The sequence below is a fragment of the Pangasianodon hypophthalmus genome, chromosome 12 (assembly GCF_027358585.1).
Source record: "Pangasianodon hypophthalmus isolate fPanHyp1 chromosome 12, fPanHyp1.pri, whole genome shotgun sequence".
Lineage (NCBI taxonomy): Eukaryota > Metazoa > Chordata > Actinopteri > Siluriformes > Pangasiidae > Pangasianodon > Pangasianodon hypophthalmus.
Genome location: NC_069721.1, coordinates 2,588,459 through 2,611,791, shown reverse-complemented (window position 1 = coordinate 2,611,791; position 23,333 = coordinate 2,588,459). Strand labels below are relative to the sequence as shown.

Sequence of the window (23,333 nt, the reverse complement as noted above, 5' to 3'; positions counted from 1 at the left end):
GATGCTGTAGCTGCTTCTCACAGAGCATTGTTTGTAATTAATTTGTAACTTTACTTTTTCGGACATCTTCAGGACAGAGGAGTTTAGCCTTTTTGCGGTTTCTCGACTGTTATATCGTAACTGATAGCTTGTTTTGCACAACGTTAAAGGTAACTCCAAATGGATAAACAGCATGCTGTTGTTTCTTTAATAAATAGCAAATAATAATTGTTGATAAACTGCTGTGGTAAAAGAAGAATAAAACATTTTGAGTCGATGCTGTTTGCGTTCTGAGCAGGAAACGCCATTGTGTGTGTGTGGGAGTGTGCGGACGTTTTCATTTCGTGTGAATGTGTCATACTTTAGGAATTTGTGCATTGCTGCTGTATTCATGGTTTGTTGAGCTTTGTATGAGTGTGTGTGTGTGTGTGTGTGTGTGTACGTGCACCCATCACCTGCGCGCTCACACACCGCAGCCGGTCCAGATCCTGTTCTTCCTGTTGGTTGAGCAATACTCGTTTGTTAAAGGATTGTGTGTGTGTGTGAAAGAGAGAGTACACAATGCGATGCTGCTTCAAGTTTTTTTTTTTTTTTTTTTTTTTTTAAACAAATCTATTGCTTAAATGTGTAAACGAAAATGTCCAATAAAAACACATCGTAATAATTTATATAATAATAATATTTTTTCGGGAAATGGATGTATGATGCGAACTAAAACCATTAATGTTTCTGATCAAGCGCTTGATGGATGTGTTTTTTAAAGCCGCTGATGTTTGTATAGGCACTGAAGTGGTAAATGATTCGATTGGTCAATCGGCAGGTACAGCAATGACATCAGCTTGGATGATGTCATCAAGCTCTGGCGCTGTGCCAAGCGAAGGTGTGTCTGAGTTCAGCGTTAAGTGCTGATTTACATACTCTTTTTCTCTCTCTCTCTCTCTCTCTCTCTCTCTCTCCATCAGTCCATCGTGCACATTTTGTACATTTCAGATTCCTGCATAGGCGTGTGTCGTTTCTTGGTAATACAGTATACTATATATAGTGCATTATTATTATTATCATTATTATTATTAGAGAATTTTTATTAAATTTTTCTTATCTATATTTACTGCTCCTTTGATTTTTCTAGGTTTTATTTAGTTGTTATTTTTGTTGTTGTTGTTTTTTTTACATTTAATTTGTATTAAATATATACATTTAATGTTTTTTTTGTGCTACAATTCCCTGCTTTCCCTGATTCATAATTATTATTTTATTTTATTTAATTTTATTTTATATCTAACATTTTTTTTTTAATCTCCTCTTGTCTAGCTTCTTCTGTTTTTGCAGATTCTTTTTTATTAGCCTTTGCTGCGCTGAACTTTAATGTTGGAAAGGTGCTATATAAATAAAGCTTATCATTTCATTTTTTTTCTTCTTCTTCTTGTCATCCAGTTTGTCTTTAATAGGTATATAGACTTTGTTCATACCTTTACGCCAGTAGTACAACATATTATGCACAATCCAGACAGAGACACAGAGACGTCGATAAAGTCTTTACTCTGGCCATAAATAGAAGTCATGACACAGTGACTGTGGAAATGAGACAGACTTCTCAAGAATATCAACATTTACCTCAGATGTTTTGGTAAATTACTAATAAAATGCCCAGAATGCCTTAAAAACGACACTGTAATTCCACTTAGCATTGAATGCTAGCTGAAGAGTCTGTCAGCCTGTCTCTCATTTATACCACAGAAATGAGAGATGACTGACATTTTGGATTGTGCTATGTAGCGAGGAAACCTAATGGATCACTTCTAACAAATGTCATTTCTTTCAGTAATCCGTGAAAATAAATCTGCCGGTGTTGAAGGTTAATGATAAATCGGAGATGTTGTAGATGTTTACACTTCGTGTAGTCAGCTGTCCTGATGAGGACGTAATCAAATTTTCCGTCTCTTTTTGCCAAGCTAGTAATAATAGCTTTTGTTTTGTGTGTGCGCGTGCATGTGTTCGTGGGTGCATGCGCACGAGTATGTGTGTGTGTGTGTGTGTGTGTGTGTGTGTGTGTGTGTGTGTGTTAAATAGCTGTGGCTAGAGTGCATTTTTACCTCAGCGTGGTAATTATTTTCCACACAAGATGTAGAATTTACCAGAGCTCGACAGAGAGAGACTAACATACAGATACAGAAAGACAGACATAAAGTGAGGTCGAGACAGAGAGAAAAAGAGAGACAGACCTAGAGAAAGAAAGGCAGCGATACAGAGAGAAACAGAGACAGATACAGACAGAGACCGATAGACACACACACACACAGAGGAGCTAACATCCAGAGACGCAGACATAACAACAGGAAGAGACAGACAGAGATAGAGAGAGACACACAAAGACAGACGGATAGGGGGAGAAAGGGAGAGCGAGAGACAGACATAGAGCCAGAAAGACAGACAGACAGACACATCGAGATAGACAGGAGTGAAATTAGAGGCAGGGGGACATAAAAAAAGACTGAGACAAAAGAGGGGAGTGTGTGAGGGGAGACAGGAAGTGGGTCGGATTCTATTCAAGGCCACCAGCCAGCCCCTACACACACACACACACACACACACACACACACTGATAGCCCTGTGAGGGAATGTTGGGATGGGGGATGGATATTAGAGAGTTAGCAGAGGGACTTTTTCATCTGTCAGTGTCCTGGTGTGATGCCTGTGACAGCGTCCCTCTGCAGACCTTGTCCATGTTGTGGTGTTAATGTGGTTAGTTGTGTGTGTTCAGTAGGTAATGTTTAGCCTTTCCAACTGCTGTGTGTGTGTGTGTGTGTGTGTGTGTGTGTGTGAGAGAGAGAGAGAGAGAGAGCTTCATCTAACAATCGCTGACAAATTGATGTCGGGGAAAAAAGTAGCACTGCCAGTAGGGCAACATTTTGGAATCCGAATACGAGACGCTTCTTGTTGTTTTTCTCTGCTGACATTCCTGCCGAGAACACTCTGTGATGTAAACAACATAGATTATTCCGTCTTCCCGGGATTCTCGTGATCATTTTGCTTTAGTGGACGGCGCATCCCACAGCAAGTCTGCCACAGATTTTTTTTTTTCTGTTAGTTTTGTAACTTTAACACAAATTGGAATTTCTGGAATTTTGCCTAAACTTAAAAGAATTTCTCACACTTGTCCAGTTCATATCATTCGCATTGTAGATGTATAGCTACTCGCTGCAACCCGTCTGTTGTATTAGTGAAGTGAAGTGACACGTAGCCAAGTATGGTGGCCCATACTCGGAATTTGTGCTCTGCATTTAACCCATCCAAGTGCACACACACCCGGAGCAGTGGGCAGCCTTTTTTGCGGTTGGGGGTTTAGTGCCTTGCTCAAGGGTCTCACCTCAGTCGTTGTATTGAGGGTGGAAAAGAGCGCTGGTCATTCACTCTCCCCCCCCCAATCCCTGCCGGACCTGAGACTCAAACCCATGACCTTCAGGTTCACCTTCGGGTTACAAGTCCTACTCTCTAACCATTAGGCCACGACTGCACCCACTGAGCAGTAGTACGGTAGTCCCCCTGTGGGAAGATCCCGGTCCAAACTTTTTATGCATAGTATTATATTTTTTAACATCTAATTTTTAAAAATCTTTACACATGAACAGAGAATGGAAATTGTCTTAAATCTTAAAGAACTTAAAAAAAAAAAAAAGGGATCGGTGCATCCCTAGAAAATAAATAAAAAATTATGACCCTTGGCTGACCTTAATTGTAGATCTCATCTTCTTAGTCTCTGCAAGAGGCTTTAGCATCTCCTGTTTTGTTTCGTAAATCCGTTTTGAACTTTACGTACAATATTGCTGACACCTGATCCTGGACTAATTATAATGGACCTGCACCTTGGTCATGGATTGAGCCTTGGTCTAAATGTCATTGTCGATTGTCTGGAAAATAAATCCTTGTTAGCGTTGGACTAGGATTAGCCAGCGTCTAGGAAACAGGTTCTTGTTTTGAGTTGAGGATTATGGGTCACTCTACACTCTGAAATACGACGTGTGTGTTGATCCTACAGTATGTCTGGGTACGGATATGAAGCTGGCATTGCCCTCCAGTCTGGAGAACCATTATGAGATGCTACGACTCCTTTACACCGGCTGCCAGGTCGTCCACGGCAACCTGGAGATCACACACCTACAGGGGACGCCAGATCTTTCCTTCCTCAAGGTAACATTAGACTTGTTGCACATTCATAGAGAAGGTTTCAATGAAGTGAAGTTGACTGTTTACAGCAATGAGAGATGAAACATTTCTTCTAGCTTTACTCCATCAACTTTTCTTTACCTTTCTAGCTTTTCTTTACAGTTCTCAATTTTCTAAATTTCTAACTTACATTGACACTGTCAGCTGTCCTTTACACTTTTAGCTTTTCTTTACACTATCAGCTCTTCTTTACAGTAGCAAATTTTCTTTACACTTCTAGCTTTTCTTTATGCTTCTAGCTTTTCTTTACACTTTTAGTTTTTCTTTACACTATCAGCTGTCTCATGACATTTCTTCCCTGTTACTACCACCTCTGCTTTACACTTCTAGCTTTTCTTTACACTATCAGCTTTTCTTTACAGTAGCATATTTTCTTTACACTTCTGGCTTTTCTTTTCACTATCAGCTCTTCTTTACAGTATCATATTTTCTTTACACTTCTAGCTTTTCTTTATACTTTTAGCTTTTCTTTACACTATCAGCTCTTCTTTACAGTAGCATATTTTCTTTACACTTCTAGCTTTTCTTTACACTTTTAGTTTTTCTTTACACTATCAGCTGTCTCATATGACATTTCTTCCCTGTTACTACCACCTCTGCTTAAAATTCTAGCTTTTCTTTACACTATCAGCTTTTCTTTACAGTAGCATATTTTCTTTACACTATCCGCTGTCTCATATGACATTTCTTGCCTTTTTTAAATATAACATCAAATTTCCTGTACACTACCACCTCTGCTTTACACTTCTTGCTTTTCTTTACATTTCTAGTTTTCCTCTACTCCTCTAGCTTGTCTTTACACTATGGACTCCAAGTCTTCCACTGAGTTTTTCCTTACACTTCCAGGCTTTATTTACAAAATCAGCTACTCTTTACACATTTAGCTTTTCTATACTCTATCAACTTTTCTTTACACTGTCAGATGTCTTTTATACTTCTAGTTTTATTTTTTGTATACCTTCTATCAAGCTTATAGTTTGTCTTTACAATATCAGGTTTTTTTTACATTCCAAGCTTTCCTTTAAGTTATCAGCTTTCTTTTACACTTGTAGTTTACATTTCTATTTTTTATTTTTTTTTTTTTACACTATCAGCTGCCCTTTACATGTCTGGCATTTCGTTACTTCATCAGCTTTTCACGTCTAGTTTTTCTTCATATTTCTAGCTTTCCTTTACACTGCTAGCGTTCCTTTGCATTTCCAGTTTGTCTTTACAATGTTGGCTTTTCTTTACACTATTGAGCACAGGGTATCACTTTTACAATGATTATTTCTGACAAAGGAATTCACCTTTTTTTTTCCCCAAGCTACTAGTTTTGCAACATTATAGGATGAAAGCGCCGGCTTCCCCTGTTCCTGGGCAAACTGATGACCACTATAGACTAACACGAGAAAGAAGAACAAGATGAATATGAAAATGAAGGAAAGAAGGTGTTGATGGTGACACTGATGGTCATGAGGATGATGTCGTTACAATTACGTCGTTCTCTCTGTAGGGAATCGTGGAGGTTCAGGGCTATGTGCTGATAGCCCACGTCTCTGTGTCCGTGGTTCCTCTGGAGAATCTGCGCATCATCAGAGGCAGTCAGCTGTACAACTCGAGTTACGCCCTCGCTGTTCTGGGCAACACCGGAGTCTCACAGCTATCGCTGAGGAGTCTCACGGGTAAAGCTCTGTCTCTCTGTCTGTCTGTCCAGATCATCAGCTAGCTATCTTTGACTTCTAGTTCTCGTAAACAGCTGTTTCAGTAAAACACTATACTAAGATATTTCAGTAAGAAATTCTCTGTGTTAACTTGTATTTGACTAGCATGCTAATCAGCTCTGGATTGTTTTCTCCCTTAGAGATTTTACTGGGTGATGTGTACATCTGGGGAAACCCCCAGCTGTGTTTCCCCAACCCCAGGTCTATCACCTGGAAGGACATCATGGCTGACGAGGATCTAAACGGAAAACTGCAGCATCTACAGTCAGCAGCACCTTACTGTGAGTATGACCTTTAACCTTTACATGATATCACAAGGCCTTATTATTATATATGGCTTCATGCTGATTTATTTATTTATTTATTTTTAAACAGGTCCAGCTTGTCCTAAATCATGTGACTCCAGGGGCTGCTGGGGGCCCACTGTGTCTGACTGCCAAACATGTGAGCATTTCTCTTATCACTGGAAATCTTCATGCGGCGTGCTTTTGTGGATGAAATACGTAGAGATTGTTTAAAATCACAAAATAAAGTGCTTAAATATAACACGATTTCTTATCATGGCTTTGTACTAGAGAGTGGAAAGTTTTCTATTCATAAATGTCAAAAAATAGATTTTAATTCAAAACATTAAAAAATCGTAACGGATATTAATTATGTTACACTTTCTGGTTTACCGGTTGGATAACATGCATAAACCCCACACTGTAACAAATATCCAGCTTTTCTTTACACTGTCAGATTTTCTTTACAGTTCTAGCATTTTTTTTTTTTACACTCATATTTGGTTTACACTATCAGTTTTGTACTTGTTAAACTTCCCTTTACATTTTCATTTCCATTTTTCTTCATCTTATCAGCTTTTCTTTACACTTTCAGCCTTTCTTCACACCTTCAGCTTTTCTTTACAATTTTCTTTTCTTTTCTTTTCTTTTTCAGCTTTTCTTTTACTCTTAAAAGAACTCTTACCTTACACTTCTAGCCCTTCGTTATACAATCAGATTTTGTTTACACTTCTAGCATTTCTTTACACTTCAAATTCAATATTTCTTTACACTTCTTCTGCACTTTACATTTCTTTAATCAGATTTTTTTTTTTTTACAGTATCAGCTTTTCTCGACTCTCTTAGCTTTTCCTTTCCTTTATACTTCTAGAGATTTTTTTTTTTTACTCTGAGTTATCTTTACATTTCTAGCTTTTCTTTACTTTTAGTTGGATGACATGTACAAACATCCCACTGTTTCGTTTACAAAACAGCTTTATATTTAGCAGTTCTAGTTAGAACTACAACAATTAAAAATAAAATAATATCATCACCTTTGTCCACCAAAGTGTATTTTTTATTTTATACTGAAAGTCTGCTGGTAGACTGAATGACAGCGTAACATTTCTACTGTTTGACCCGTGTTTGTTTGTGTGTTTTTAGTGACAAACGTGCGCTGTACTTCAGGCTGTAAGCGCTGCAAAGGTCCCGACGCGAGCGACTGTTGTCACGTGCAGTGTGCTGCAGGCTGCACCGGCCCCAAAGACTCCGACTGTCTGGTGTGTGTTTCCTTTCACAGCTGTATTTTAGGTTATTTGATCCTGAACATAGAGTAAGCTTGTATCCTCTTTTTCTTCCCTTCAGGCTTGTCGGTACTTTAATGACAGCGGCACGTGCAAAGACAACTGCCCTGCTCCCTCCATCTACGACCCAGTGACGTATCAGTCCAAACCGAACCCCAACAAGAAGTTCAGCTTCGGCGCCACCTGTGTGAAAAAGTGTCCCAGTAAAGTGTCCTTTTTTTTAACCATTAACCCTCTAACACACTTTATACACTCTGTAGAGAACAGGGGAACTTTGACCCACAATAACCTCAGCTGAACTCTGGACAAAAGAAAAAAATATTCGTTTTTCACTTTTTGTAATTTGGATTTTAATCTGGATCAAACTGGATAGGGAAAAAAATATTTTGACATTTTTGAATTTGTAACTCCAACTCTGTCTTGTGTAGATGCTTCTAATCTGAGCCACCAGATGTTTTTATTAAAGTGATGAAGGAAAATTAAAGTTCTTCTTCTTTCTATTTATTCTCATGCTTTCTTCATCTTTCTGTAGATAACTATTTGGCCATGGATGTGGCGTGCACAATGGTTTGCCCTAAAGCCAATCAGGAGGTCATCACCAACCAACCAGATGGCCAGGAGACACAGAAATGTGAAAAGTGTGAAGGAGAGTGTCCAAAAGGTAGATATGTGTATGTGTGTGTCTGTGTGTAATTAAGTGTATTTGCACTGTATGTTTAATGTGCTGTCCTTATTGGCTATTGCAGTGCACAAACTCACTATAAATAAAGTCTCTGTGTGTGTGTTTGCCTTGTTCTGTCTTTCTGTCTATCTGTCTGTCTCTTTCTGTCTGTTTCTCTCTTGCGTTCTCTCTTTCTCTCTGGCTGATGGTAGATATCTGTTGTATCAATTTTTTAATAATTGATGGTAGACTAATGGTTAATTAGTTAATTAATGGTGTGTGTGTGTGTGTGTTGCGGCTCAGTGTGTTACGGTCTCGGTATGGGGAACCTCCAGGGGATGACTGCCGTGGAATCCTCCAACATCGCTTCCTTCCAGGGCTGTAAGAAGATCTACGGCAGTCTAGCCTTCCTTACACACTCATTTCAAGGGTAAGTGTTCTCAGGTCAAGAATTGGCATTAGGAATTGTCAGGTGATGATAATTCCAGAGCATAATATATTCTCTGACTCTTCAAACCTGACACTCCACTCCAACAGTCAACAACCGTGGGCTCCACTAAGAAGCTGACTGCAGTTATAAAATATATCAAAGCGCTTCCAGCTCATAATTTCCACTTTCTGAAATGTCATTAAGAGATTGCAGTTAAGCAGAACTGTGGAAGTCAAAGCAAGATCTGGTAGATCTCCGATAGAACTGCCCTTATACAGAAAGGCAAAGCAAGGACCTGCAGGAAGGTTTAGCTGACACAGGAGTGGTGGTGCATTGTTCTACTGCACATGCACGAACATGATCTGCATGGAAGAATCATCAGCAGGAAACCTTACCTGTGACTTCATCACAAAAGTCAACATCTGATGTATACAAAACAATATTTAAATAAGCCAGAGGCATTTCAGACACAAGTGCTGTAGATTGATGAAGTAAAACTGGAACTTTTTGGCCACAGTCACCAAAGGTATGTCAGGTATGGAGAAAAAAGTAAATATCAGCAAGTTCTGGAAGCAAATGTGACATAGACAGTTAAGAAACTGAAGCTGAAAAGAGATTGGCATCTACAACAAGACAACGATCCTAAAAATTCCTCAAAAACCTCCGTGAGCTACTTCATGACAAGCAAGCTGAAACTTTTGGAATGACCTTCACAGTCCCCTGACTTGAAAATCATCGAACATCTCTAGGTAGATCTTAAATACGCAACGCGTGCAAGATGGCCCAGGAACATCTCGGAGCTAGAAATGTTCCTCAAGGAAAAGTTGGTGAAAATTCCTAAAACGAGAAAAGAAAGGCTCTGTAGCTGGCTACAAAAAACATTTGCAAGCTGTAACATCTGCCAAAGAGGGCGTGATATGGAGTGTTTTTTAATTTGTTGAAAATTGTGTGTTTTCCCCACAGGGACCCGCGCAGTAATTTATCAGGCCTGCAGTCAAGTGACCTTGAAGTGTTCCGAACGTTAGAGGAGATCACAGGTAGCTCTAAGCTCTCATACACATCGTATAACATGCAGTATCACAGTGGCACAGTGTGAGTCTGCGAGTGTGTGTGTGATTCTGCATGTCTGTTAGTGTACAAGTGGGTGGGAGCAAGAGACAGTGAATGCGAGTTTGTGTGTGTGCGTGAATGAGGGCGTGACCACGGGAGTGTGTGCTTCTGTGTGTGTACGTGTGTGAGTCTACGACTGTATGTCTGTGTGAGTGTGTGACGCTGTGACTCTGAGTCTGTGTGTGTCTGTGAGTGTGTGAGACTATAACTATAGAGTCTGCGAGTGTGTGAGTGTGTGAGACTGTGATTGTATAAGTCTGCGAGTGTGTGAGACTGTGATTGTACAAGTGTGCGAGTGTGTGAGACTGTGATTGTACAAGTCTGCGAGTGTGTGAGACTGTGATTGTATAAGTCTGCGAGTGTGTGAGTGTGTGTGGGTCTGCTTGTGTATGTGGGTGCGAGTAAGTGTGTGAGTACGTGTGTGTGAGTGGATGAACGAGTGTGTGAGTGTATCGTAGCCTGCTGTGTAGCGCATTAGCAAATTAGTGCATTACAAATGATTGTTGCTCTTGGTGGTTAGTGTGTGTCAGCGTTGTGTTTGTGTGAGAACCCGGCACTTAGGAGAGATTATTCCCTCCAGGTTACCTGTACATCGAAGCGTGGCCAGAGAACCGGAGCGACCTGAGTGTGTTTGAAAACCTGAAGGTCATCAGAGGACGAATGCTTTACAAGTAAGTCCTGTCACACATCCTCCACTTGTGTTTCATCTGTTTATTTAACAAAAGAAAAATATATGGGAAAGAAGATTTTGAAGAAGATTTAAAAAACGAAAAGAGGGTTAGATTTAGGTGTAGCATAGTGTTACATTAAAAATTATATCCATAGAAGGCCCTCACAAGGATAGTAAGACAAACGTGTGTGTCTGTCTGTGTGTGTGTGTCTGTGTCTCTGGTTTATTGAACGTGTTGGTGATTAAAGTTAATGATTGAGCTGTGTGACTGTTTTCTGTTCAACATTACGGTTGTGTTTATTTCAGAGTCCAACAGTCCGAGTTTACTTCCCCTGTTCACAAACATAATTCTGTTTCTCAGTAAAGAATAAACTCCGTGAACAGGATGTACAAACAGATTTCAGTTTTATATGAGGAATTTATACACAGATAAACTCTGGATTTGTCTCAATTGGACATTGTTAATAAGGAATCTTTTTTTATTCTTCTGTATACTCATGTGAGTCGAGGTGTTCTGTTAGCCAGTCGAGTTTATACTGAGCTGAGTAACTGGTTATAAATCCACTTTTTGCTGCATTTTGTACTTTCACATTAGTGATCGACATTAGTGAGATTTTCTCAAACTTAATTTGTTAATTTCTTAAACTCAAACAAACTCAAATAGTTTGCAACCAATAATAATACAAATAATAGAACATGCTGGATCAAGTGCTATTTTATAAGCTGCTGAATATTGAGGGTTGAAGCCATCTTGTTAAATCAAATTCGCAGCGCTTAATATGATAATTACGACTAGGACTATGCAACAATATACTGGAGATATTGTTTTTATGATGCATCATATTACATTTGACAGCAAAGAAAAAAAAATGCTATTTCTTTCTTCACTATGCATTCTTTATCCCTGATTTTTTTTTACTTTAAAGGCAGTACTCTAGATGCTAGTCTCAAACGCTTCCGCTCAGGAACAATCTGGCAACCTCAGAGGTGTTAAATCAACCCAGCTGATTTTAATATTCTGAATATGAATCCAAAAAATGGACTTAAGTAGCTGTGTAAGCGCAAGGGGGGGAACTTAGACTTAAGAAATAATGCAAGTTCGTTACATAAATTCAATGAATTTTTCTTTTCTCCTTCTCTCTGTGCTCGTAGGGGTGTGTTTTCTCTGGGAGTGCAGTCCCTCCACATCGAGTCTCTTGGCCTGCGTTCTCTGCGCCGCGTTAGCGGCGGCCTCGTGCTCGTCCACAACAACTCCAAGCTGTGTTACACGTCGTCTCTGCCGTGGGCCGCTCTGTTCTACCCGAATCAGGAGCTCAACCTAATCAGCAACAACAACCGAGACCCCAAAACCTGTGGTAACACACTCTCACACACACTCACACCCAGCTTGGTATTTTTTAAAAAAAAAACAACTTTTATCCGCGTAACAAAAAAATTAAAAAGAACCAATAAGAAGTATTTGCAGATGGAGTGTCCTCTTCAGAATAATCAGTATAACAGTAGTCACATAATTATATGATCTTCAGGACAAGCTCCTAAATTTGGCAAAACCTTTCGATGGTAAGGTCTGGCCAAATTATAAATTTTTGTGTGTGTGTGTGTGTGATTCAGTGGCTGAGGGTCATGTGTGTGACTCACTGTGTGCGAATGGAAGCTGCTGGGGTCCCGGGCCGAGTCAGTGTGTGTCGTGTAAGTCATTTCAGCGCGGTATGGAGTGTGTGGAGCAATGCAACATCCAGCATGGGTGAGTTTAAATACATTTTTTCAAATGATTTAATAATATATTACAAATTAACATTTAATAACTGATGAACAGCCAACCAAGAGAGTGTGCTTGTGCGCGCGCGTGTGTGTGTAGTGCCTTCAGAGAGTTCATCGACGGATCCTCTTGCGTTTCCTGTCACTCTGAGTGTCGACTAATCAATGGCTCCGCCTCCTGCACCGGCCCTGTAAGACACTTTAATTTTAAAACACACACACACACACATACACACACACACTTTCATTTATCCAACTAAACTTTATTCATTTTTTTTTTAATCGCAGGGAGCAAACAAGTGTGTGGAGTGTGTGCACTTTCAGGACGGTGACACGTGTGTAGAGCGCTGCCCGAGCGGCGTGAAGGAGGAGCAACACACCATGTGGAAATACGCCAACGAGAGCGGACACTGCGTGCCCTGCGCCACCAACTGCACCGTCTCGTAAGGAAACTCCCAAAACACACGTTTCACTCAAAACTGCAATTATTTACTACAGGAGTCTGGTCTTAGTTCAGGATTTATCCCCAAAATGTGCATCAATCAGATGACATTACTACTGCTACTACTAATACTACTACTAATAATTATAATAATATCTTAGAAGAAAACCCATGAATTAAAAAAATTTAAGAGCTGCATCGTGATAAAACAGGTCATATCCTGTGCAACAATTTCACGACCTCGAATTAGGATTTCGTGGCTTCATGTGAGACTGCAATAGGAAGTGCTGGATCAAGTGCTATTTTATAAGCTGTTGGGTAATGAGGGTGGAAATCTTCTACACAAGAAAAATCTGGGAAAACCTCACAGGCAAGAACTACACACATGTAATTTACATAACCTGGAAGTCGCACCCAGATAATCACTTAAACAACTGCTACGCTGTAACCCATCTTTCTCCGTGTAATTATTGTCGTTACTTTTGGACTTAAGTAGCCGACTCGGCCCACTGCGAGCACCCTGGTAGAAACCTGAACATACTGTTCCAGAGATTTGAAATCTTCACCTTTTCACACAAAAACTATTTTGTCTGTTTATTTTTAGTATTGATTACATGTTACATGTTACATGTTTTTTCGATAGCTGTACAATGGATGACCGAGGATGTCCAGTTCACCAGAAAACTGGGTAAGCTTTTTTACATAGCATCAAAATATCTGAAAAAAAAGGATAGATTTGTTTACTGATGTTAGAATATACTAGTCTGATGGAGGAAAAGGAAATCTGAAGTTGTTTTGTTATGCATAACTTGAAAAGTGCAACAAAATGGCGTACATTTAAAAAAAAAGGCAATATAGTACTTGTACGTTAAAATCCAAATCTGATTTTATCCATTTACAATTAATGTTGTGGAACGTTCAGGAAGCAAGTTAGTTCCTGTTCTCACTTACGTTATAGCAGCTATAAGCAGATCAGAAAATAAAATGACTGTCGTTGTCGTTGTTGACAGGCCCGGGACGACGATAGCAGCAATCGGTGGTGTGGTTCTCTTCGTCATCCTGCTGGCTCTGCTCATCTTCTATCTGTGCCGGCAAAAGAAGCTGAAGAAGAAGGAGACTATAAGGAGACGCCTGCAGGAGCACGAGGTCTGAGACGCAAAAAAAATGTTAGGAGTTGTTGCTAGGCAACATGGATGCTGAGTATAAGCCAGTTAATGATTAAGGCGAAGTCCACACTAACAAATCTGAAAACGTTTCGAATCCGCTCTTCAGAGTTGATCGAACTGAACGCACCGTTTTGCTGTTGTAGTGTGGACGAGGGAAAACGTAGCTTAACGCATGATGTCATGTGACTTCCATGATTCCAAGATGCAGCTTGAAACTTACATATGTAATGCAGTTTTCTGTTTCTGTCTGAAAGCTTTGTATTGTGTACAAATTATGTTCTGTGTACAAATTATGTAGCATGTAGCTGTTAAGTCTTTATTCACAGAAGTAGTAACATGGGAAAGATAGAATTCTGTGAAACATCACCATTTGCCTCAGATATGTTGCTAAATTAAAAGCTCTGTTCGACTAACATTACGCTGTATTTACACTTAGCATCAACCACAAGCCAAAATTTCAAGTGTTTCTCCAGATAACATTGCAGGTCATGAAGATTTAGATAAGGAAAAAGTAAACAAGACCTCACAAGAAACAAGGAACATAAAGAGCAATACAGGTTTGCGCAGTGAACAAGCACAGGAAGCGAAGACCATATAAGGAATAATGGGAAGTCAGACAGGTAATATAGGTGTGTGGAATGTAGGGAGCTTTGTAAGAAAGTGACTCATGGCAGATTCCAGGTAAATTCACTAATACCGTAATGTCACAGTTAACGTCAAGCCTTGTGGAATTCTTTAATAATATTGATTTTTATTTCGTCCTGTAGCTGGTGGAGCCGCTGACGCCGAGTGGAGTACAACCCAATCAGGCTCAGATGCGCATCCTGAAGGAAACGGAGCTGAAGAAGTTGCGAGTTCTCGGATCTGGAGCTTTTGGCACTGTCTACAAGGTCAGCATGAGCGATGAATCAAAATGCTGATCAAACTGATCCTAATAGGTTGCTAATCGCAGTAGTTATACACCAGTGCTAGTATTTAATGTTTTTGTTAATATAATAAAATGAATATAATTGCTACATTTTTAAATAACCCACTACACCTGTGTCCTATTCAAGTGAATTAAGGCAGTCTACGTAGACAGCATTTTTATTCCAGGGGTCTACAATTCAAAATGGCTGCCTTTTAAAGCCAGCATCTTAGCGGTTCTACTACTATAACTTGTTAGCGATATTGTACATGACCTTTTAAAACAATTGTCTGTATTTTGCTGTCTATACTCGCAGGGTATCTGGACTCCTGATGAAGAAACCATGAAGATCCCGGTGGCTATTAAAGTGTTGCGTGAGAACACTTCCCCAAAAGCCAACAAGGAAATTCTGGATGTGAGTTAGCTTCATACCTCATACCAAGGTTAACTACAAAACAAATGGCTTTGTAGAGTTTTTGCTACATTACTAGCTACTCATTATCCGATTGTTGCTATAGTTACGTGTTGGAGGACGTCCACTTGCGCTGTTCTTGCCGCTTTTAATCAAAACTTTTTCCTTTGAGCGTAAGTCCAGGTTATTCATGTTTCTTGTTTTTGTTTAGCGAAGCCAAAGTATAGTGTACATTGTTATTTATTGCTGTTGTCATGGCTACATTCCAAAATGAGTATGTAGTATAGTATCATATAATCTGAACATGCTGGAAAATGGCAGGAAGTTTTTGTGGAACGGGATAAATGTAAATGTGGTCCCACTTGGCTTTTTGGAAAACCTGAACAAAATATTTCCCTATGGTGACTCAGGTTATATACTTGAGTTAGAATGTTAGTAGAATTGTAATACCAACAGGGGTGTGTGTGTTTGTGTGTAGGAGGCGTATGTGATGGCAGGTGTGGTCAGTCCATACGTGTGCCGCTTGTTGGGAATCTGTTTAACCTCCACGGTGCAACTGGTCACTCAGCTCATGCCGTATGGCTGCCTTCTCGATTACGTCCGAGAGAACAAGGACCGCATCGGATCTCAGTACCTTCTCAACTGGTGTGTGCAGATCGCTAAGGTGAGTTTCCAGCGCTGTAGTACACACAAACACAATTATATGCAAAGTTCAGACACTCAAAATCTGCTCGAATACTTTATGCAGAGGAATAGATGGGCTACAGTCAATGAATCAGCATCTTCTGACCAGTCAGTTTCCAGAGTTCAACAGCAGTGTGGTGTAATGTACAATTATATACATTCGCCGAACACTTTATCAGGAACACTATACTAATACAGGGTAGGGCCTCCCTTTGCTCTCAAAACAGCCTCAATTCTTCGTAGCATGGATTCCACAAGATGTCGTAAACATTCTTTTGAGATTCTGGTCCATGTGGACATGATTGCATCACTCAGGTCCTTCAGATTTTTCAGGTGCACTTTCCTGCTGCGAATCTATTGGTAGACAATTGGATTCAGATCCGGTGACTGGGAAGGCCACTGAAGAACACTGAACTCATTGTTCAACGAGTTGTTCCTGAAACCAGTTTGAGACTACTTTTTCTTGGTGGCATGGTGCATTATCATGCTGGAAGTAGCCATTAGAAGATGGTAAATTGTGGCCATGAAGGGGATGCTCATGCTCAGCAACAATACTCATATAGACTGTGGCATTCAAGCAATGGTTGATTGGTATTAACGGGGCCCAAAGTGTGCCGAGAAAACATTCCCATACCATTACACCACCTCCACCAGCCTGGACTGTTGACACAAGGCAAATTGGGTCCATGGATTCATGCTGTTGGTGCTGACCCTGTGTGCCTCAGCAGAAATCGAGATCTGGCCGTTCTTCGTTGACCTCTCTCATCAACAAAGCATTTCCATCCACAGAACTGCCACTCGTTGGATGTTTTTTTCTTTATTGCACCATTCTGAGTAAAATATAGAGAAAATCCCAGGAGATCAGCAGTTATAGAAATACTCAAACCAGCCCGTCTGGCACCAACATTCATGCCACGGTCAAAATCACTGAGATTTTTCCCCCCATTCTGATAGCTGATGTGAACATTACCCAAAGCTGCTGGCCTGTATCTGCATGATTTTATGCCTTGCATGGCTGCCACACGATTGGCTGATTAGATAATTAGGTGCTCCTAATAAAGTGGGCAGTGAGTGTATAGGTCACCAGTGCAGTGTTGGTCACTATAAAATCAATATGTATAGGATATTGGCCATAAATAAACAGTATTGAATTGGACCAGGACAACAGTTGGCATCATCAGGTGGTTGTGTGTGTGTGTCTGTGTTAACATCCACAGGGAATGAGTTACCTGGAGGAGGTCCGACTGGTCCACAGAGATCTGGCAGCCCGAAACGTTCTGGTGAGGAACCCCAACCACGTGAAGATCACAGATTTTGGCCTGGCTCGCCTCCTGGACATAGACGAAACCGAGTACCATGCAGACGGCGGAAAGGTGTGTGTGTTGTTTTGGTGATTTTTGTTAAACTGGTTTGTGGTGGTTTTGCTAACCGTGACCTCATGTCCCTGCAGGTGCCCATCAAGTGGATGGCTTTGGAGTCAATTCTTCACAGGAAGTTCACTCACCAGAGCGACGTGTGGAGTTACGGTCCGTATCAGGACATTAATATTCACATTACGAGTTCCAGCCACACGTTTAAATTTAATGAAACCCAGATGAAAATGGCACAAACAAACAAAACAGGTTTAATATAGAGACAAATTAAAGCTGATTTTATAAAATAGAACTTTAAACTAATGAGTTTTGAAATTCATTTCTTTTCATGGTTACATCTATACTAAAACTTTTCCTCATGTGTTTATAATTCAGGAGTGACCGTGTGGGAGTTGATGACCTTTGGCATGAAGCCGTATGATCTCATCCCAGCACGGGATATTCCTGAGCTGCTGGAGCGAGGAGAGCGCCTTCCCCAGCCTCTCATCTGCACCATCGACGTCTACATGATCATGGTCAAATGTGCGTCTTAAGAATCAAAATGTTCACAGCAGACACATTTAGCACAGTTGTGGGTTCAGTATGCTCGTCTGCTTACAAAGCCATTTTAAGTAGTCATGCTAGATGTATATGTGTATTTTCATAACAAGGTCTTCGAGCTCTCCTTTAACTCTGTTACAGAAAACTGAATGACTAAATTTGTCGTCAATCATGAGTAGGGTTTTTATTTTCTCTGACTGTTAAACGAGGTAAGAAAAAAAACCACTGATGATCTGATCTGATTGACAGGCTGGATGATTGATCCCGAGTGTCGACCCAGATTCAAGGAGCTGGTGAATAACTTCAGCACCATGGCGCGAGATCCTCCACGCTATGTTGTCATTCCGGTGCGTACGCTACCTACATCATACATGATTAATATAGAGATTGGAAAAAGCATGGCGTGGTTAGCTAAGCAATTAACTACTTTGGGTTAGCAGTGATGAGTATTAACACAGCAGATATTAACATAAAGGTGCTCACTTTTGTCAATACATGCACACAGTCATAAATTTCGATGGAATACGTGGTATTAAAGCATGGGGCTAAAGAAACTGTAATTCACAAAACTTTCCTGAAGACGCTATTAACATCTTGGTGCATCTTTTTGTTAGCCTATACATAGTTAGCCTAACCACACCTTGTACATCATAGTACCAATCTAGTATTTAATTATTTTTTTTTCAGAATGATGAGCAGATGAGTCTGTCGAGTCTGGTGGACAGTAAGTTTTACCGCACATTGCTGGAAGAAGAAGGAGGGAATGTGAAGGAACTGCTGGATGCAGAGGAGTATTTGGTGCCACAACCCGGATTCTTTGAGAACCAGGCTAACGGACTGACAAGGCATCACTCACACAGGGTCAGATCTGTTTCTCTCTCGACATTTCCACTAGAAACGTACAACATACACTTGAGTCATGACCTGCCAACGGGCTGTCAATCAAGCGAGCGTATTAGAATATTCAGCATGTGCACTTGGACAGTTCTCAGATCAGTGTTTTTCACCTTCCTGTCTCATTAGTTTTGCTTTTTTCTATTTGATCATGCACTGTTCACATTAAATGGCTTTCTGTGATCTTCTCAACCAATCAGAGCACAGATCTGGGACTGGAGACGGATGGCATACCAAGTGGGCGGAGCATGCACTCGTCGGTCAGCACTTTGGGGCGGAGTCTATACCCGACACTTCCTGCCGGTGCCACGGTCAATGGAACCTGGGGAGGCTCTCAGTACCGCTCGCTGGCCCGAAGCCAATCCCATTGCTCAGCTGGCGGCCAGTCAGACTCCGTGTTTCTGGACGGGGGCAGGGACGAGCCACCCTCCAGTCCGGGACGCTATAGTAAAGACCCCACTTTCCCCGGGTGCGTGGATGGAGACTTGGAAGTGGATGGGCCGATAAGTTACCCATCACACTCATTGCCACGCAAAACACGCACACAACCAGGTGAGACACGATACATATCAAACAGTGTCCTCAACTGCGTAATTACTATAGGCAGTAGCTGAAAGTGTGCTGTTTATAGTACCTGTAGTAACCTAGGCAGTACATTAAATTGTGATCCTTATTTAAATGCACTACATGATGTGGGCATAAAAATAATGGCTTCTACATTATTACACATTACATGAAATAGGAGCTTTGTGCACTACACAGGGTATTACATGTATTCTTTTCTCCTCATCTCTTCTCAGAGTATGTGAATCAGGACGTCCAGTCAGATCGGGCGAATACGCTGCCGCGTAAATCCACTGAGAGGCGTCTACACAACGGCCTAAGCGCTGGGCGCAGCGTGGAGAACCCTGAGTACCTAGTGCCCACGTCTCCCGCTTTTGACAATCCATATTACTTGGATCTTGTGGCTAAAGTGCCGGGTGGGGCTTCAGCAGTCGGAGCCACATCACCCCCCAGGCAGGTGAACGGATATGTGACACCTACAGCGGAAAACCCGGAGTACCTGGGATTGGCCGAAACCTGGAGCGGCCAGAGAGAGTGCACCTGAGAAGGGGCCGGGGGGGTCAGTGAATGAGTGAATCAGTGAATGAGTGAGTCATGCACTATGTACTGTATGTTCTAGGGCTGTCAGATTGCTTTAAAAATTGCATCATTTTAATTATTTAAAATCTTTAGTAGTTGAATATTAAGAAAAGCATGATGTTATCGAGCCTTAGCCAGAGTAGCTACACTGTGTTTTCACACAACGTAAACCACAGGTGAAATCTGTGTCACATTTTTTTAATCAGAAGGAGATGTCATAGCATTTAGAGATTCATAAGCTACATCATAGATTATTTAGAGCAATTTTCCTACAACAGTCAAAAAAAATGTATGCAACCTGTTGATTAAACTAACACAGGGCATTGTAAGCATGTGACTTTTTACCGTTGAAAAATGAAATAATCATTAAATTAGAGTATCTCTGGCAAAGTGAAATTTGTTCTGACAGCCCTAATACATCCGAAACAGTGAATGTCATGGCTGGATGAGTGAGTGTGTGTGTGTGTGTGTGTGTGTGGACACTTTCTGGTGATGATAGTCTGACCTACAGGAAACTCAAATTCCATCTAAGACATGGAATTTCCTTTTAAAATCCAATGTAGCATCCGGTGTGTGGACAGCCTGGACAATTTTTGTGGCATCATGTAAACGTCAACTGAAAGACGCAATTCAGACAGTGAATTCAGTGAACTTTGAAAAGTGAATGTCCATGGATAAACCGAACATGGTACGAGCCAGCAGGCATGTAATTATTGGTAAACCATAAATGGTACGAGCCAACAGGGACGTTTTTTTTAAGACGACGCTAATGAAGCACGTGAGAATGTACGAACCAAATGACACTGGATCTGGAAATCACTACTTTGACTATTATTTGGATATTCATTTTGTTTTTTTTCTCACCCCATTTCCCTCTCCGTTCCCACCACGCTCTTTTGTTTTTGGTCTTCCAAACATGGCAGCTCAAATCCGGTGTCATTAGTGCTGCTGTTTCCAGGCTAAACTCTGACGTCTGGATCGAGCAGCTTTTATACTATATGTTAATGTGAGACTCTAAAAGCGATGGAGAAGGACAAGAGGCGGCAGGTCATCAGTGTACAACACTCTCCTTGCAGCAGTTTAGTCCTGTTTTTAATGCGCACGTCGACTTTCCCTCGCTGGAATCGCCATCATTATGAGGACTTAAGGCACTGTGGCACACAATCATCCTAAACTAAGATATGATTTGTTCAGGATTTTCACAAAATTTAACAACTTTTCAACTTTCAGTCAGAGTTGTTAATTTATCATCACGCCCGTTATGTAGCAAGCAACAAAACGCAACCCATGTGTTAGACTCCAGTTGTGTTGTTTGAGTGTGTTCTGGTGATCACACTCTCATTGCTGCTCTCAAGTGGCCACTTGTAATGTCATGATGTATGTGATACACACTTAAGGGAAAGTCGATGAAAGTGTGTTATAAACAGTTCTGAAACCCAGGATGTGGCATAGTTCCCACTGTGACAGTTTAATGGTACTATTTGTGTAGAACAAGACCAAGTTGGTCCTTAATGTGTGTTTATATATATATATATATATATATATATATATATATATATATATATATATATATATATATATATATATGTAAAAAATGTATTAGTGGTATTGTTTTTAAATCACTTGCTTAATATCTCTTCAATCATGCCTTTATTTTCTTACATGACCAGAAGTGACATTCAAAATTACAACTAGTTGTTGTAAATACAAGAGAATTACATCTCATCATGTCTTTTCTCAATTCAGTATGTGCCATTTTTTTACTTTTTTTTTTTGTTCAAGTGGAAATGAAGGTACAATTTTTTTTTTTTTTTTTTTTTTTTGTCCAATAACAGAAATAGAGAAAACTTTGGTGTCCTTCTGAACTTCTAAACAAATTAAAACTGGGAAAAAGATTGACTTCTAGACTCAAGCAGATAAATAACTGGTTATAGAGTAAAACAAATACACAGTGTTAGTCAAAAGTTTTTGAACTTGTTTTTTTCCCCATTTTATTACAGTTTATCCGCTATTGGCAATTAAATGTTCTTAAAAGTGTTCCTAAATCCCTAAATCTTTGTAAGGACTACACGATTTTTCCAATGAAATAAAGCCACAAAATAAATAAATAAATAAAATTAATTTCTATAGGGGGTTCAAAAACTTTTGACTGGCTGCGTACGTCACTATTAAACACACACAGTATTTAATTTAGATATGGCCTTCAGTTTTATTTCTGCTTTCATTTCCTAAATTCTAAGCACCTGTGCAGTCTTTCACATCCCGATCCTCCACCTTATAACCTTATATCAATTTATTCAGTTTATTGCATTGTTTTCCACATAGTTGCAACACAATCTGCTGTAAGATTTGAAAATGCGAAAAAGGTGAAAACCTTTTGGACAAATAAGGGTACAGATTAGGTTCTAACCTATCACAATACTGGAAAAAACATTTCTGTGATAAATTTAGATAAAAAGTTTAAAACAAATAAGGTTGGTGATAAGTTTATTTAATAGCTACAAAATCAAACATGGAAAAAAAAAAAAAAGATTCAAAACAGTAGAAAATGTTCACATCGAATCAGCTTCTTCCAGAGTTTGTATTTCTTAAAAAAAAAAAAAAAAACACTTTTATGAAATATCATTTAACACAATACCAATATTATAGTCATATCACCCAAGAATGTTGAGAAAGGAATTTGTTGAAGCACTGAAAAATGTTTAAACGTGTGACTCTATGGTGGCAGCGTGAAGAGCTGTAGCTGTAGAGTTCAGGAAAAAAAGAGCCAGTAGTGCATGTTAAGTTCCTGACGAAACAAAGAATGGCTTGTGTTCCAGACTGGAGAGTGGGGTGGGGGCAGACGTCTGCAAACCCAGCAGTGTGAAACACTGTTTTAGCTCAAATTTCTCGTACATTTATGCAACAATCTTCAAATTATGTCCAGGGACTATTCAGCTTGGGCATCTCAACTTGGTCATGTTAATACATCCTAATACAGAAGAAGAGGCTATGCTGAAGATCCTGAAGACGAGCCACGGCTTTTGTAGTTTAATAATTAAGCTATACGGCGTATGGAGTTTGGGCCGAGAAGGAAATTCAGAAAACTTTGCAACACTAAAGAGAAAAAAAAAAAAATCGATATAGAGCACATTGAAGGAGTTGTAAAATGAATTATGATTTTAACAAAAGTATCTTTTTTTTATACGTTTATATGTTTTGAGGCTTTTTTTTTTAATCTAATTTTTGTGGTATTATTTTACTGTACTTTTAAATTTGTTGCACTCTGACGTCTGAAAACTGCCAACTTTTGTGAACGAGTACCTGCACCTGTGTGTATAATTTTGTGCGCAGCGTTTGTAAAGTCTGTTTCAGGTCGTGTCTTTAATGTATTACAGATTACAGGCCGTGGTGTGTTTTATTTTATAGTTATTAAGAAAAAAAATGCTTGTGATTTTTTTTTTTTTTTTTGGTAAAAACTAATCAAGATGTATCAAATGTTTCCAGTGGGTGAAAAAAGAAAATATATTTGTATATTACGCATAACCTGTAGGTCTTGATGAATTTTTTGATGTGTATTTTCCATTTTCTTAACATTTTCTTTTAATTAATAAAGCATGCTGATCAGGCATGGAGTAAGAATATGAAAGGAATGAAAGAATATGAAAAGGAAATATAGGAATATATATTA

At 39.8% G+C, this 23,333-nt stretch overlaps 1 protein-coding gene across 1 annotated transcript in view; it reads left to right on the top strand.

The window, feature by feature from the left end:
• Positions 1 to 23,271, top strand: part of erbb2 (erb-b2 receptor tyrosine kinase 2) — a 28,903-nt gene extending 5,632 nt beyond the window's left edge. Inside the window, exons 2-27 of the mRNA XM_026947856.3 lie at positions 4,016 to 4,167; positions 5,699 to 5,867; positions 6,047 to 6,187; positions 6,282 to 6,350; positions 7,334 to 7,449; positions 7,535 to 7,676; positions 8,006 to 8,134; positions 8,438 to 8,564; positions 9,528 to 9,601; positions 10,255 to 10,345; positions 11,497 to 11,699; positions 11,956 to 12,088; positions 12,203 to 12,293; positions 12,391 to 12,545; positions 13,188 to 13,232; positions 13,555 to 13,690; positions 14,478 to 14,600; positions 14,934 to 15,032; positions 15,508 to 15,693; positions 16,931 to 17,086; positions 17,164 to 17,239; positions 17,462 to 17,608; positions 17,876 to 17,973; positions 18,314 to 18,487; positions 18,721 to 19,072; positions 19,321 to 23,271. Of these exons, the coding sequence (XP_026803657.3) occupies positions 4,016 to 4,167; positions 5,699 to 5,867; positions 6,047 to 6,187; positions 6,282 to 6,350; positions 7,334 to 7,449; positions 7,535 to 7,676; positions 8,006 to 8,134; positions 8,438 to 8,564; positions 9,528 to 9,601; positions 10,255 to 10,345; positions 11,497 to 11,699; positions 11,956 to 12,088; positions 12,203 to 12,293; positions 12,391 to 12,545; positions 13,188 to 13,232; positions 13,555 to 13,690; positions 14,478 to 14,600; positions 14,934 to 15,032; positions 15,508 to 15,693; positions 16,931 to 17,086; positions 17,164 to 17,239; positions 17,462 to 17,608; positions 17,876 to 17,973; positions 18,314 to 18,487; positions 18,721 to 19,072; positions 19,321 to 19,628 (3,692 nt within the window). The 3' untranslated portion in view covers positions 19,629 to 23,271. The remainder of the gene's footprint in view (positions 1 to 4,015; positions 4,168 to 5,698; positions 5,868 to 6,046; positions 6,188 to 6,281; positions 6,351 to 7,333; positions 7,450 to 7,534; positions 7,677 to 8,005; positions 8,135 to 8,437; positions 8,565 to 9,527; positions 9,602 to 10,254; positions 10,346 to 11,496; positions 11,700 to 11,955; positions 12,089 to 12,202; positions 12,294 to 12,390; positions 12,546 to 13,187; positions 13,233 to 13,554; positions 13,691 to 14,477; positions 14,601 to 14,933; positions 15,033 to 15,507; positions 15,694 to 16,930; positions 17,087 to 17,163; positions 17,240 to 17,461; positions 17,609 to 17,875; positions 17,974 to 18,313; positions 18,488 to 18,720; positions 19,073 to 19,320) is intronic.
• The last annotated feature ends 62 nt before the right edge of the window (positions 23,272 to 23,333 follow it).